Raw genomic sequence first — 17,506 nt, forward strand, 5'->3', positions numbered from 1 at the left:
GTGGGTGTGGCCTGGGTGGGCGTGGCTAGTGTGTGTGTGGCCTACTGGGTGGGCGTGGCCAGCTCTACATCGTTCACATCAAGGGTGCCTTTGGGGGCCTGGGCAGGAGTGGGACAGATCTGAGGGTCTCTGGCAGAAGGAGGGTCTCTGGGCCAGGGCCAAGGCAGTGGGGGCCGTTCCTTCACTGTTTCCAGGATGGCTTCGCAGGCCGCATGAAACCACTTCACGGGCCGGATCCAGCCCCCAGGCTTTGTGTTTGACATGTCTGGCTTAAATGGATTCCAGAAGATGGTAGAGGACAGGAAGGCTTGGAGGAACGTTGTCCATAGGGTCGCAATGGGTCGGACACAACTTCACAGCTAACAGCAACAACCTTAACCAGTATACCAAACAGACACAATGCTTATGTAAATTCATGTCACCATCTGTGTTTAGCAATTAGATTGTATTTTTGATTCATTTGGATTTGTCTAGAATCTGACATGAGGCTCTATTTTCTGCAGACCATGTGAATTGACTATTTTCCCATTTGCAAAAACTTGTTTCACCCTGATTCATAGTTCCTGGGCACAAGCTAGTTTCTCCCTCTTCCCCATGGAAGTTCATCTATTGCAGGGGTATTAAACTGCCGGCCCGTGGGCCGGACACTTCAGGAAACCACGTCCACCTCATTGCTGGCAATGGGGGATAAGCTCTGATACATCACAAGACATCACATGATGTCGCAAGTTTAACATATCTGATCTATTGTGTCATAATATTATCATTTCATTGATTAAATGCAACAGGAAAAATGATTTCTCATATGATCATTTTATTTTAGAAAATCATAAAAAAACAAGAAAAAAATAGGAGGTAGATCACTAATTGAATACCATTTTTATAGTCTTCCACCAGAGTAGAAGGAATTACTGGAATTAGTAGTCTTACTCAACAATCCCTAAATCTCAACCAATCTAATCAAAATCTAATCTCCCATCCCTTAATTCTAGGTCATATGTCAAATATCAAAGTTTAGTGGATTTAGAATTTTTTTAACACTCTTGTTTATTTCTTCTATAAAAGATAATAAATGAAATTTTCCTATTTATAAGGTATATATTTGTAAGAAGATAGTCCTAATTCATTTTGAACATTTATTCCATGAGCTACAGTAGTATAATAACAAAAACATATTGCAATTTATGTACATCCACAATTGTCACCGCATCTGTGTTTAGCAATTACACAATGTATCTTATTTTAGTATGTATCTTTATGTAGTGAACTTTCACTGGGATTTCCATTTTAGCATTATAAGCCAAATTCTGGAGCACCACCATCTAAACACTTTTTATGGTTAATGATCTTAATAGTTCTTGTCTTATTTATTTTATTGAGAATTTTTTGGCTCTTCCATGTTAAACTTTATAGCAATAAAATGTATTGCCACAAACATTAAAAATTATAAATATCATAAATCACTTTTTTCAGTGCCATTGTAACCTCAAATGGTCACTAAGTAAATGGTTGTAAGTTGAGGATTACCTGTGTGTTATTTTAGTTAGTGATGTTGCCTAACTTCTCTGTTAGTTTGAGTAAAGTACAAAGCTACCTCCAATATATAATGTTAGTCAAAAGCAAGCACTTTTTAAAAAATCTCAAATTATAACCTGGACACCTGTGTCTTCTTTATCTGAACAAACTGCCAGAAAAACCTTGCTCAGGATTATGATCCTGGCAGAATAACCATCTTCATTTAAACTAAGCATTCTTTTTTTAACTTTCTCTTCCCAAATGTTGAAATACCTTATTTTTTGTGAACTACCTTCCACAACCAGAGAGAAATAATGATTTTTGTATCATAAAGTTTGGAAATCATGATGAACGATAAGGCATTTATGTATGCTGCAAAGATGAAGTACTGGTCTATATTACAGTTTTGTATTCTTTTTCTTCCTTTCAGGTTGACTTTGAACAGCTTCAGGATAACTTATGTCAAATGGAAAAAAGATGCAAAGCATCATGGGATCATTTGAAGGCTATTGCAAAGCATGAAATGAAATCAACATTAAAGCAAAAAATGTCAGAGTTCCTTAAAGACTGTGCAGAAAGAATAATAATTTTAAAGATTGTCCACAGAAGAATAATCAACAGGTATACCATTAAGGCACAGTGTGATTAATATATGAAATTATGTGATAGAAGTATGTACCTGGAGGTTATTGTCAAGATATAATTGATTTAAACTAATTACTTAAGATGGTTTTAAACTAATTTCTTTAAGATGGTGCCATGAAGCCTATCTTATTGACCCTCCTGCAGAAAATCTCCAAAGTTCATCAGGATAGTATTCATTAAACCAGACCCCACCCCACAATTCCTGTTTATATATGTACCAATGAATCATTTATTAGATTTTTATCACCTTTCATTTAGGAACCACATTTAGCATACATAGTACATCTTCCTACAACAGCTGTGAGAGCTAGTGTGGACTCAGAAAGAGTGACTGTTCCAAAATTACTTTTTGATTTTCCACAGCTAATGATGGATTTGAACCTGGGACTACTAGATGCCATTCCAACAGTTTAATCATTATGACACACTTAGGGAGATGTGGTTTTTGTTTCCATGAAGCCCAAATGTAAAACATGTGAAGGAAGGAAAACCAAAGTGCAACACTCTTTATTCTTCCTCCTTTCTTATTTACTTTTTTTTACAAGAGGTGGTAGAAAGCTCAAAGAAAGGTACACAATGGAAGAGACTCATGTTTGCAATCCATGGGAATGTGCTGCTCCAGATAAGTCTGGAGTGCTATTCCTGCCTCATTGTGGCATCACATCACTCATATCCTTATGATGGGCAGGAAAGTTGGTGACATAGCTTCTGCCTTTCGCACTCAAGCTGCTGGCACCACCACAGCTCTCACAAGCAGAAGGAGTAGAACGCAGTGGCAGCCATCATTTTTTTCTTTCTCCTCCCGGCCCTGGTCACACCTCTTTCAATCCAGAATCCCAGGGGCTAACTCTTAGTTCCTCTCATGCCTACCCTGACCCAGGGACTTCTAGCCTGATTGAGAAGAGGGGAACTCCTACTGCCATGACATTTGTGACAAGCTGAGTACCCCCTCCCACAAAAATACTCTACATTTACATGGAGGTTGAGATTGGTGTGATTAGTCAGAGCAATCAAATGTAAGTGGAGCCATTTTAACCACATTTCTCCTCTGTCTGGATAATATGTTTAAATTATAATAAATAGTGTGATGACTCCCTTCTCCTTAAATTTGCTATGGATCTCCCAGGGGGCTATAACCGTACATTGAGAATGTTTGATCAAGAAGGTAAAAACTTTTCCATAAAACCATTGCTGATTTATTCCAGCACCAATATTTTAAATTCTTTTTTTTAATTCCAGCAACAAATACTTTAGATTCATTTTATTTTTTTTATTAAGCTATCTTTATGACAAAATCTACAGTATGCTACAGTGAATCCTTTAGGTGCAATAGGCTATTTAACAAAGTTTCAAAATTACAACTGATTCTGCCCCCATTTCAAAATTATGACAGCTGCAGCAGGCTTGAGGTCATTCAGCCTTACAACCTGTAACAGGGTTGCTGCAGTAGCCCCCATTTTACCCCTCTGGAAGCATGCAGCATTTAGGCCTCCTCCCCACATGCCCATCATACCCCACACTTACCTTCTGAAGCTATCCACACTTCATGTTATGGAAGGAGGGCAGGCCATGTGCTCCTGGGCTGAGTTGCGGCGATCCAAAAGTGGCAGCCATTTTATCCCTAGCCATGAGCAGGGATACTTCATTTTGCTACCTTAGAGAGTTTCTATAGCACTGTGCTGTAGAAGTCAGCAAAAGAAAAACAGTTTGTCTTTGGGACATGCAGCAGTGATCCAAATGCAGCTGCCTTTTTATCCCCACCAACTAATGGGCAGGGACAAAATGCCAGACAAATTGGCCTCAGCACTGATGCTAAGGTGTGTGTGAGAGAGAAAGAGACAGACAGACAGTAAGTACTCAGATTTTTGTCCTAGACCAGATGCACTTCAATATTTTATGAATGTTAAGATAAAATGTTCAGCAAATTTGCAGTTATACAAAGTTGGAGGGGAGGAAATGCTAGCAGCTCAGAAAGCAGGCTTGAAGGTCAAAAGGAACTTGAAAGATTTAAAACATTGGGCTTTTTCCATTAAAATGTAATTCAGTGGTGACAAGTTTAGAGTTCTATATTTAAGAAAAAGTAGGAGAACAGTGACAGGATAGATGATTCCTGACTTAGCAATAGTATAAGCATGAACTAGTAGTATGCTGCACCTGCCGAAAGAACAAATGTTGCAATAAGAGACACAATGTTGAGATATGCTACCTTGTCAGACCACATCTGAAATACTGTGTCCAGTTTTGGTCACCACAATGTAAGAATGCAAAGAAATTAGAAAGAATGCAAAGAAGAACAATAAAGACAATGAGGGACTTGGATTCTAAATCTTATGAACCAAGTATGTTTAGCCTAAAGAAGAGAAGGCTAAGGAGGGTCATGATAACTGTCTTCCAATGCTTGAAGAAGCATCATGTGGCAGAAGGCATGGATTTCTTTTCCATAGAGCTAGGAACAGGTCTCTGAACCAGCAAGTGGGAGCATTACAAAGAGATACATGATATTCTGCAGAATATTATGTAAGAGAGAAACCAATTAGTCACTAATTCTTAAAATAACTAAATTCTTGAAGTTGAGTTCTATGCAGAACTTTTATCTGCTTTTCTCATTCACATCAGCTGAATATTTTTAGCTGCATAGTTATGAACAATTTATTGTTAAAAAGACTTAAAAATAATAATTTTGTGTATATATTGCTCATAATTTTAAAATATATTTTAATTACTTTTTAAAAAAATAATGGAATACAGTGCAACTCATAATGAATAAATACTATTAGGGAACAAAAAAGTAAGCCATCTTTCACAATAGATTGCTGTTATTAGATATAAATCTGAAATTTATCAAAATGACAAATATGGATGGTATACGTATCTTTTTCTTTATTAGAGTATTTCCAAATATCCTTACCTTGCTGATATTGGATTAATATTGATTAAGTAAAAATCAAATAAAATCAATATGTTATTCAATTCCTCCATTCCCCCAAAATTTATTTTATGTATCATCACATGAAAGTTAAGGAAGAAAGTATCACAAACTATATCTTTCTTGTCACTCTCTTTATATTTATAAATCCTTGGACTGAAGCCAAGGGGATTCAAAGGCATGAGAAAAAGAAACATCTGGAAAACATAGAATATAAGTTTCTAATTCAAAAACCTCTATTTTTTTAATAGAGTAACAGACTTGGTAGGGATTTTGGAGGTCTTCTATCCTCAAAATGCCAATGGTTGGGGGCATTCTGTTACTAACTATAGAAAAATTCTAAAAGGTAACTTGTTATGGTTGTCTAGGTTCCACTCCTTCTTGTTATTTATGGGTTATCCTCTTTATGCAATCCGTGAAGTCAACATCAATAAATTCTGCAAGATTATTAGTGAATTTGCACTGGAGTATCGTACCACCAGGGAACGGGTTTTGCAACAGAAACAGAAGCGAGCCAACCACAGAGAAAGGAACAAAACCAGAGGAAAAATGATCACAGATGTAAGTTGAAAATAAATCACATGCAGTAAAATATATATAAATCTGGGGGTTAGCAACTGACAAACATCCATTGTTATTCTGATATTATCAAAATTAGCTGTAGTTATTATAAGTAGTGTTTTGTCAACCAAACTGAAATTAGATTTAAAATTCTGATTTAACATAAATCATTTTACTGCTGAAGAGTTGTTGATGCTAAACTAACCCCTGAAAAAAACAGCAGTAGTAAGGAGAATTTTAGGATCAGAAAATCAAAGAGATGTTAGAATATAATATGTAGTTCTTTGCACATTTCTTTCAAATAGAATAGCCATTAGACTTGACAAGTGCATTCTCTTTTTTCTCTACTGACTGAATTTCTCTTCATTTTTTCATGTTACATTTTTATGGTAGTTATGATTTCCAACTGTGATGGGCAGGCATCATTACAATTGTAAGTTGAGGACTATCTGTACTCATATACAACTTTATCTTTGTCTCTTGTACAGGAAAGCATAATTACCAGGTTGCTCTGCTTGCATAAACAAGTTATTGTTCACAAATTATCATTGCTTACATATTCTGCCTGCATGAAAGACAGATTATTAATCTACATTCACTTATTACAGTATGTTAAAGAACAACAACTTGATTGTGAATATATTGTGGCACAGAAAATGGCAGAAATTAAAATTACATTTCACAGACACTGGTAAATGTACTTCAGACTAAGTACTTGTTAGCATTATACAGGTAGTCCTTATGACTATAATTGGGACCAGAATTTGTGTTGCTAAGTAAGTCAGTTGTTAAGTAAATCATGTTCAGACATCTTTTTAGCCATCTAATCAGGATTCTCTACCTTCTCAGAGCTGCAGTTATCCTTTTTTTTTCAAGGTCTTGGCTCTCAAAGCACATTCACAGCATGAGCTACCCAATCCAGAGCAACCAGGGTGGTATTAAAGCACTATAACAGAAGAAAGCAGAAACTGCTGACACAAAAGAGACAGAGAAAGGAGCTATTTCCACATAATAATAAAGAAGTTTTTATTCAGGCCCACTGCATTTCAGGTTTTTTTTTTCCTTTTAACAACACATAATACAAAAAGGACATAAGAATGACTTGCAAATAAAATATAATAATACTTCTAAACATGGCCAATTTTCATTGTGTGTATTCAAAATAGTTCAGTAAAAGTCTAAAATAGCTTCAAGTTATATTCAGGTAACAAATCATTTACGAAAAGCCATTTTATAAGCCATCCTGCCCTAAAATTTACATGGGCCAAACTATTAGAACTGTCAAGATCAGAATTTGTAAACCAGGGTTAAATGTTTAAATTAACACTTAAATTTAACATTTAAAAACACCAAACCTATAGAAAAACACTAAATTCAAAGTCCATCTGTGGAGCATTATACTTCAAATTTCTGCTTTTGAACAATTTTATATATGTGTGAATATCACACTGCTTATACAAAAGGGCCCAAATTTGTATCATGGCAACATAGCGTTGCTTTTCTAATTTCTTCTTTATCTCCTCTGGCATCGACTTCTGATAAGATATGTTGATGATGTTGCTGAAACCAAATTTTTTTACATTTATTGCTTATCCACAATTTATTCTCAAAAGTTGAGATAAAAGTCCTGTTCATTAAAAACGTATCCTAACTTTTGAGTAATCAGTGCATTGTTTTCAACATACTTATAGATCAGTTTCTTTGATATGCTGTAAAATCTTTCAAAGTATCAATATCCAAGTATATATTCCCTAAGATAATCTGTAATTCCTAAATCAGTCTTTCTTTTTTGAAGCTAGATAATATATTTGCTTTCCTCTCAACATGAACAGGCATTTTACCTGTTCAACAAGATTTCTGAAAAGTAATAACGGTAAATAGAGTTTTATCATACCGTCAATTAGTTTCTTCAGAACTAAGGTATAGTTCATGTTACCTTTAGGATCATAGCGTGCTTCTAACATGCCAACAGAGGGGGGAGGAAGGGAAAGAGCTTTGAACCTACAGGTGACCTTAGCAACATGAAACCCAAAGCTGCCAAAGAATTGTTTTGGCAAACTAGAGTTTGTTCTCATAATAACTACTAGAAGATGTATTGGACAATGTGACCTGTACTGTCAGAGAGGGGTGAAAGAAGTTTTGTTCTTTTAATTAACTGTTTTCCACCATTTCCTTAGAGCTAGCTTTCCTTTGACCCTACTGGTTTGATTCTGCTCAATAAAAGTTACATTAGAAGTTTACAATGGCTTTGATGTTTTGCTTAGTTGGGCTTTTCAGCTGAAGTTTGAGAGTAAACTCTTAAATGTGTAAATCTTTAGTTAAGATGATCTTATTTAGTCCAAACAACTAAAAGGACTGCCATAACAAAAGTTTCCAGCATTGGCACAAAAATGATACCTGAAATTTGATTAATATTGAAGAACTTTCAGACTATGTTTATATTTCTTTAAATTTAGCTTCTCATAAAGAAACTGCACTTTCTGTATTCTCACTCATATGCTGTGTGTGCATAAATGTTCACCAAATAGATGTGTGTGCACACAGCTTAAAACAAATGACAGTTTAAACATTGAATGGTAGGTCCATTTCTCATGGGGCCATTCTGCAGCTGCATTCTGGCCTGCATTTTGCAGTCAGGCCTTTCCAGAAGGCCTATGCAGCTGAGTACCAAGCTATGGATTCAATCTATGGCTCAGTCCTCGGCTGCAGAGATCTTGCAGAACCAAGCTATGGATTGAATCCATAGCTCAGTTCTTGGCTGCAGAGACCTTCCTGAGAAATTCAGGCCTGGTTGCAGAAGATGCCACAGAAGATGTGGGCATGTGAGGAGAGGCCTGGCTGCAAGGTAAGCGAGCATGGGGTGCGTGGGGCAGCTCCACTTCCCCACCCTAGCTTGATTTTTAGATATGTGTCTTGCCCCCAAACTAGGGTTTATTTTGAGGGTAGGGATTATATTAGGCCCACTCCCCAAAATCAAGCTAGGGCTTATTTTCAGGGCAGGCCTTACACTCGCGGAATCACGGTAATATATGGTGGTAAAAACAAAAAAAACAGTTCTGTTTTCTAAAATGTTTAACAAATAGCATGTATAAAATTAGTAAATATTCTTGAATTCTAATTGTTAAGAAATATGACAAAGTATAAGTGAACAAATACTAGTTTCGAAGCTAGGTTCGCACTCATTAAAGCTCCTACACCAGGGGTTCCCAACCATGGGTGCTTGCACCTCCTGGGGGTGCAAGACGATATTCCAGGGGATGCAAAAACCTGGGCTTAGAAGTTTCAAAATTATAGTATATATGCATAATTTGTTATTTTTGAACTTTTGTAAGGGGTGTGAGAATATATCAGAAGTTTTCTAGGGTGTGGGGTATAGAAAAGGTTGGGAGCTGCTAGCCTAGACTATTATAATATTGATGTTATCAGTTGAAATTAATTCATATGTTGTTGTTGATATACATAAAAATATCAACTATTTAACAAGATGTCATCTAATTTTGACCCCATACTAACTAATAACCTTTTTTCATTTAATAACAAAATCAGTGAAGCCTAGCTCAATACTTCCTCTATAAGGACTTAAGGGATTGCATTCGTAGCAATGGTTTCTAAAGTAAAAGACGGCAGCATCCAAAGTCTTCAATTTTTTTTACTAAAGATAAAAATACTGTATCAGTTTCTAATTTTAATTTTCAAGCTGTTAATAACAATAGGAGATAAATTATTTAGCACAATTTTCAGATGGATATTTTCTCTAGCAAGAAATTTTAAAAAGCCAATGCAGTTCTAGACTGCATCAACTCAGTGATAGTATCAAAATCACAGGAAATGATAGTACCCCTTTATAAAGCACTGGTAAGACCACATTTGAAATAGTGCATAATTAAAATTGATATTTTAATGTCAATTTTAATTCCCTTGTAAAAAGGAATTGTGGTGCAGCAGTGCCATGTCTGCTCAAATGTTTAGACTTTGGTTGTTCAAAACTTGTTCTGAAGAAAAAAAAATATTTGTTGCTATTTATTGTCACATCTTTCTGATTTTCCTTTTCCAGATTAACATTAGTGAAATGTGTGTTATTTTTTAGGCTGTAGTAACAGGATAACATGAATATATATTCATTTGTAGCTTTTAAACTTCTGAGCAAGGTGTCTTTTTCTTTACTGTACAATATTGAATATTTATTTATTTAAAACACTTATATAGCCCACAGCTATATAACTGGTTATAAAAGCAGTACATATTTTAACATTATTTAAATGTCAGGCCCAAACCCAGATTAAGATTGTGATATCCAATTGAGTTCAATCTTTTATTTGTTTGCGCCTAATGGACAGAAGCTTGCCAAAGTAAAGCAATAACTTTCTAATCTACTAAATATATCTTGGGAGAGTCTATCATATGGCTACCCTCCCCCCTCCCATTCAGGACAGCAGTCTCTTAATCAGGTCTCTTTCTGGGAAGGCTCTGATTGGCCAAGTATGTCCCCTCTGCTGCTGCAGATGCACATTCCATCACAGTACATGACTCTTGAGGTTATTTTGGAGTAGGTGATATAAACAAGAAACTCCTCATTTTATTACCCTGTTATTGAGATTTTTAAATGAATACGGTTATGTTTGAATTGTTACCCCTTATTATGCATATCCCCTCAATTAAATAATTATTCATAAGATAATAGAATAAAAGATTCAGGATGGACCATTAGTCCATTGAATTTCAACAACAGCAGAATCAGGCTGCAGCATAACAAAATCGACAGAAGTGAAGAGGGCCTGAATACTTTCTGAATACACTGTACATCCAGTTCTTATCATCATGATACAAAAAAAAGCTGTTGTGTTTGTAGAAAGAGTATAGAGAAGAGCAACAGAAATGATTAGGAGATTGGAGGCTAAAGCATATGACGAATGGTTGAGGGAACAAAATATATCTAGTCCAACAAAAAGGAGAATTAGGTGTGATATGATAGCAGTCTTCCAATTTTTGAGAAAAGAGGGGATGGAACTGTTTTCCAAAGCATGTGAAAGGTGGACAATTGATGGAAGCTTACCAAAGAGACAACCAACCTAAAATTAAGGAGAAATTTCCTGACAGTGAGATCAATTAATCAACAGAATGACTTGCCTCCAGAAGTTGTGAGTGTTCCTTCACTGGATGTTTTAAGAAGAGATTGGACAGCCATTTATCCAGAATGGTATGGGCAGGGTCTCCTACTCAAGCAAAGGGTTGGATTAGAAAACCTCCAAGATACATTCCAACTCTGTTATTCTGTATTCTGTAAATATATCTGCTAGGTTCCATGGCATTTTAACTGACTTTGAGTCTTACTAGACCCATGCTTGGGATTATCCATTTAGAGCCCTATATTGAAAAAGAGATGCCAGACAGTAAAGCTAGCTTTAGAAAAGGGAAAAGTCAAACTCAGGGAACATGAGGCATTATTGGCTGGATAATTGACAAAGCCAAAGGGAAATCACAGTATTTCAGTGATTACAGGTCTTTGATTGTATCAGTCTTGTCACACTGTAGAATGTGCTTAGAAAAATGGGATTCTCAGAACATCTCCCTCTCCACATGAAGAAATCACAGTATGGACAGAACATGTCAAAACAGTTCCAGTTTAGCAAAGGAGTCAGACAAGGCTGCTCTTTTTATTTATTGACTCAGCATGTATAATATATATTATTGGAAACTTTATTGAAGAAGATGAACATGGTTTTAAAATTACAGAAAGAAACAGTAATAATGTGTACCTTGCTGATGACACAAAGTAAGATCAAAGATCAAAGCTTACTAAAATAATCAAGCCCATAGATTATTATCCCTATCTCCTCTTTCATCTGAGGATAAATGATGCAACAGCCTGAAACCAATATCAAAAGAATGAGCAGCTAGGCCTGAAAGTTGGAACCACAGGTGGTGTTTTCTCCTGTACTGCCAACAGAAGGTCAACATCCAATGAAGGACTGGTGGATTTTAGAAGTAAATCATGCTTTCAAGAGAACTTTGGATTCCTAAACCACAGGGACAGACTACATCTCACAAAAACCAGAAAGAATGTGTCGAAAACAAGTGGATCGGCATATCTCAAGGGCTTTAAACTAAAACTGAAAGGGACAGAAACCAGTCCTCAGGACCAATCCCACGAAGAAACCTCAAGACAACAAAGCAAGTGGTGAGAAGGAAAGGGAACTCAGATATAAAACAGGACAATAAGATCAGTAGGATCAGTCAAAAAGGACTTAGATGTCCATACTCTAATGCTCAAAGTATGAGAAACAAACAGGGCAAAGTTGAAGCCCTAATACATGAGGGCAAGTTGACTTTATTATCATTGCTGAAACTTGGTGGGATGAAACCCATTATCAGAACATACTGCTAGAAGGATTTAAATTGTTCAAAGATACAGACCCAACAAAATGTGTGTGTGTGTCTGTCTGTCTGTATGTCTGTCTGTGTATGTAAGGAATTACTACACAGAAATGTGCAATACTAGGGAGGAAAGCCTTCTTGAAAACATTTGGGTAAATATTAAAAAAGAAGTGGAGTTGCATTATATGTAAGAAACAAATATACCTCTACAGAAATACAAAAAAAACCCATGAAAACTTCCTTGAAACCATTTGAATTAATATAAAAGAAAAGAAATGACATTGCCATAGGTATATACCGCAGACCAACCAGCCAAGCAGAGGAAATAGATCAACTTTTTGCTAATCAGTTATTTAAGGTGTGCAGGAAGCACACTACCCTGCCATCAACTTGGAGACAGTTGGACATCCATTTCTCTAAAATAGTATAGGGTCTCCTGTTCAGTGCTTAAGCTAGAACACTAGAAGACTCTTCTAACCCTGTTATTCTGTGTTCTGTGTCTTGACCCAACTCTAATAGCTGAAAGTACAAAGAATCCACAATCACTAGTAATAAAAGTCAAGGTGTACATTGAAAAATGAGGTTAAATTAAATATAAAGAAAATCAAACTAATGTCAAAAGCTGCATAATCAGCCTTAGAATTTCTGGTGAAGATATCAAAGTGGCAGACAGCTTCTGTCTTTTACGATCAACCATCAAGAGTAAATTAATAAGCAGTTTAATAATACGTCACAAACTATCACTTTGTAAGACAGCTATGAGGGCCTTGCAAAAGGCCTTCAAATGCTGTAATGTGCTTATACTTCTACAAAAATGAGAATCATGCTAGCTATGATATTCTGTGTGACACTGTATGCAAGCAAAAGTTTGACTTTGAAGAAGCAGGATCAGAAGAGTATTTTTGTGTTGGAAATTACGTCTGAGAATACCACAGACAGCCAAGAATATAAATTAGATCATCAAACATCAAGATAGGGTTCTGACTTGAGGCACAGATATGAGGCTCAAATTATCCTCTTTTGGACACACTGTGCAAAAACCTAACTTTCTAGGGAAATCCCTAATGTTAGAAAAGGGAAAGGAAAGGATAACCAAGAGCAAAGTGGATGCACTCAGTTACAATGATGATGAATGCAACTTTGGAAGACTTGACCGAGCAAATTATGGATAGATGATCATGAAGAAAATCTGTCTATATGGTTGTTACAAATTGACAATGAGTTGATGGCTCAGTATCATCTTCATTATCATATTCCCATGGATAAAATATGTATCCATGCAATCAGTGCCATTGTAGACCTAAAATTTTATTAGTCTGAAGAAAGACCTGGAAGACAAATCATATTAACTTTTATTTGTCATGGCAAATGTTTCTAGAATAAATTTGGAGAAATGTCAAGAAATATTATTTAAATAAATAAATGTTTATTAAATCTTAGACTCGAGGTAACAAAAGTAGAGTGATAATAAAAACTAAATATTTTTCTTCTTTTTTTCTTATTACCACAATGTCTCAATATTTTGTTTTGGCTAACTTTATGATCAAACATCTTCCATCTACTTTCTGTTCTAGAAAAAAGGACCAGACATATTATATTTTCCATGTAGAGAAAGATAGGAAGATGAGAAATACAGGCATCTAAAAGCAAGAGACAGCAAATATAAACTGAATAGTGTTGTCTCTAGGAGCAATGAGATGTTGCATATCCAGTACAAAACATGGGGATTGGGGGACAAAAATTGACTTGCTTGAGCTTCTTTTTTTATAACTTGTTATTTTATTTCCAAAATTAAAATACAAAATAAAGGAAAGAAGAAGAAGAAACTAACAACGACCAGTCAATTAAAAAAAAAAAGTACTAAAAAGGGGGAAAAAGCAAATAACATACATATCTATCATTAACACTGCTGAAAAATATATCAAAAATATCTGATGTGTTCTCCTCCCCTTATATAACAGGACTATCATTAATTATAAACTTTCCCATCTATATTTAATAAAAATTCCATGTTACATAAAAAGATAACCTTGATGTGGAAATCTATTTATCAATTCAATCAAACCAACATCTGCTACATATACTGTGTTTTCCCAAAAGGCCTAATCCAACAATAAATCCTATCTTACTTTTTTGGGGTGGGCGTAATATAACCTCTACCCCAAAAATAAATCCAAGTTTTGGGGCGAGGCACACACCTAAAAATCAAGCTAGAGTGCGGGTGTGGAGCTGCCTCACGCTTGCAGCCAGGCCTCTCCTTGCCTGCCCACATCTTCTGCAGCCAGGCCTGCATTTCTCAGGAAGGCCTGTGCAGCCAAGAAGCTGCTTCTTTGGCCCCTGAAGAAGTGGATCAGTTGGATGGCACTGTCGATGCCATCCCTGAACACAACCCCTGAAAATAAGACCTTGTGCCTCTTTTGGAGGCAAAAAAAAAAAAGATCTGGTCTTACGGTATTTTCTGGGAAATGTGTGTATGTGTGTGCATACATACATACATACATACATACATATATATATATATATATATATGTAGGTCTTGGCATATTCGGGTCTTTTCCCGTGTAGGATTGAGGGTGTCTTGGCGACATTTCGACGAGGTCCCACTTGTGCTTGTGCGAGCGAAGACACCAGCCTGAAGATGACAAATGGGACCTTGTTGAAACGTCGCCGAGACACCCTCAATCCTACACGGGAAAAGACCTGAATACGCCAAGACCTACATACCTATACCCGTGAAAATCTACGAATATATATATGTGTGTGAAATGTTTGTTAAGTATTTAGATTACCTTGCTAGGCCCCAACCCCCCAAAAAAAATTACATACACACACACACACACACATATGTATGTTTGTATATATATATATATATATACACTGTAAATATATATACTGTATATATATATATATACTGTATATATATATACTGTATATATATATATATATGTATGTATGTATGTATGTATGTATGTATATATATATATATATCAGTCAGCCGATAATACCAATCTTCAAAGCTCTCTGTTAACCATCAGTTATTGTGTTTAAACACAGAAAGTCCACAAACAGCTTCCAGTCTCTAATCCATTATCTAATGTATTATCTAATCCATTGTCTCTAATCAATGCATTTAATTTCTGCCAGTTCAGTCAATTTTAAAATCCATTCTTCAACAGTTGGTGTCCTCTTTTCCTTCCAATGCTTAGCATAAACAATCCTCACAGCAGTCACCAGGTAAATTAATAACATCCCAAACAAATCTATCGATTTGTCCACAATATCTAGAAAAAAACATTTCAGGCTTCATTAGCATTTGTATTTAAAATAATTTATAATTGTCATTATTACATTTATCCAATATGATTTAGCATATGTACAAGACCACCACATATGGTGAAATGTACCTGGAGTTTGACTGCATTTCCAGCACTTATTGGAAGTCCCTCTATAATTTTCACCAGTCTATCTGGAGTCAAATACCAATGTTATATCATTTTATAAAAAATTCTTTCAAACTGTAATTCAGAGTAAATTTTAAACCATTCATCCATATATTCTTCCAATGGTCTAACATTATACTATAGTCAAAAGTTTTTTCTCATTTTACTATCTATTCATCTTTCAGATTAATCTTAAGTAACATTTTATAAACTTTAGCAATCAGATAGTCATATCCAGAGCATAAATTCGTATCCAGTTCAGATTTGCCTCCTGCATAAAGAAATCTTTTTAAAATCAATCAATTTTTTTATTTACTAAATGTTCTCCTGTTTTTATCGTAAGTCCCCCTTCTTCAAATATGAATAAATCCTGATATGTCATCTATTTAGATTCCAGTAGCATCTCTTTTCTGTGTATTGCTTCATGTGTGATAACCATAAAGGCATCTTATCAGTCAAATCTTCTTTTACACTTCCACCATGCACACCCAATCAATTGCCTAATGACATATTTCTTGAAACCAGGCTTGACTTATCATACCACAAATAGGCATACCACTCAAATCTCAGATTAGAATCTTGAAGCTGTAGCAATCTTGAGTTTTTCAAAAATATCCAATCTTTTTTTATAGTATTTTATTAATTTTCTATTATTACAATTCATTAGTGCTTAATGAACGTGTTGTCTGGGTTGATTTGTTTTGCTTAGTAATACAAGTTAAGTTCTTACTCTCTATCCCATTTTTCCAGCCATTGATAAAATAAGCTCCATGTTTGAAAATATTCTGTATCTTCTTTTTCTCTGATTCTCAATCTGAGTCTATCCATTTCAGCACAGTTCAGTATTTTCTTAATTATCTCTTCATCCAATGGTATTTTTCCATTTTTCCAGTGCTGTCCAAATACAATCCTCACTGCTGTTAATACATGTAATTTTAAATATACACTTTGTTTATCAAATTTTTCTGGAATTACACCTAATTTAAAAAGTTCAGGTTTAAAGTCTACGTGTTTCCCTAATATCTTTTCTAACCAAGTATGTATTTTTTCCCAAATATTTTTTGCTTTAACACGTCCACCACAGGTGATAATATGTACCAGGATTTTGATTACATTTCCAACATTTACTAGATGTATTTTTAAACATTTTTATTAATCTTGACAGGTGGTAGATGCCATCTATAAAACATTTTATGTAAGTTTTCTTTATACAAAATTCCCATCGTCAATTTATAGTTTCTTTCCCAAAGATTTTGCCATTTCTCTAATTCTATGTTGTATCCAAAAAAATTTGCCCATATTATCATTGTTTCTTTCACTTGTTCATCTTCTATTTTCAAATTCAAAAAAAAGTTATACAATTTCTTAATCAGTTTTTCATCAGAAGTCAACAACACTTGATCAAACATTGTCTGGTCTTTATAAAAACCATATATTTTAACATATTTATCATACCTAGATTGCATTTGCAGTCGAGGCCACCATGATAAATCAACACCCTGATCTTCTAACTCTTTTTTAGATTTTAATTTACCATCTGTATTCAGAATATCCTTATATGTTAGAATTTTCTCAAATTTAACTAAGTTTGGGTGAACAAACGCTTCCATTGTTGATAGTCATCCTGGGATTTTTGTATAGATTTTTGGTTTTATCTTTTCCCAAATAATAATGTGTTTCTTATGTAGTGGTTTTGGAAGTATCTATGGGTTTTATTCTTTTCATACATAAAAATGTGTGCCATCCAAGTTGCAAGTCATGTCTTTCTAGAAATAACAATCTTTTATTTCTGAGGGTTATCAATTCTTTTAACCATATTAGAGCACATGCTTGGTAGTATAAGACTCAATTTGGTAGTCCATATCCTCCATTTTCTTTAGCTTCTTGTAGCATTTTCAGTTTAATTCTGGATTTCCTTCCTTGCCAAATAAGTTTCGAGATCAGTTTATTCAAATCATCAAAAAAACTTTTTCTTTATTCTTATAGTTGCTGTTTGGAATCAAAAAAGGTATTTTGGTAAAATATTCATTTTCACAATAGCTAT

General features: G+C 35.0%; 1 protein-coding gene across 2 annotated transcripts in view; it reads left to right on the top strand.

Moving 5' to 3' along the window:
• Nucleotides 1-17,506, top strand: part of FHOD3 (formin homology 2 domain containing 3) — a 370,562-nt gene that overhangs the window by 300,989 nt on the left and 52,067 nt on the right. For both annotated transcript variants that reach the window (XM_081344817.1, XM_081344818.1), the window contains exons 22-23: nt 1,946-2,136; nt 5,455-5,647. In XM_081344817.1, the coding sequence (XP_081200943.1) occupies nt 1,946-2,136; nt 5,455-5,647 (384 nt within the window). The remainder of the gene's footprint in view (nt 1-1,945; nt 2,137-5,454; nt 5,648-17,506) is intronic.

The sequence above is a fragment of the Vipera berus genome (genome assembly GCF_964194415.1).
Source record: "Vipera berus genome assembly, chromosome: Z".
NCBI lineage: Eukaryota > Metazoa > Chordata > Lepidosauria > Squamata > Viperidae > Vipera > Vipera berus.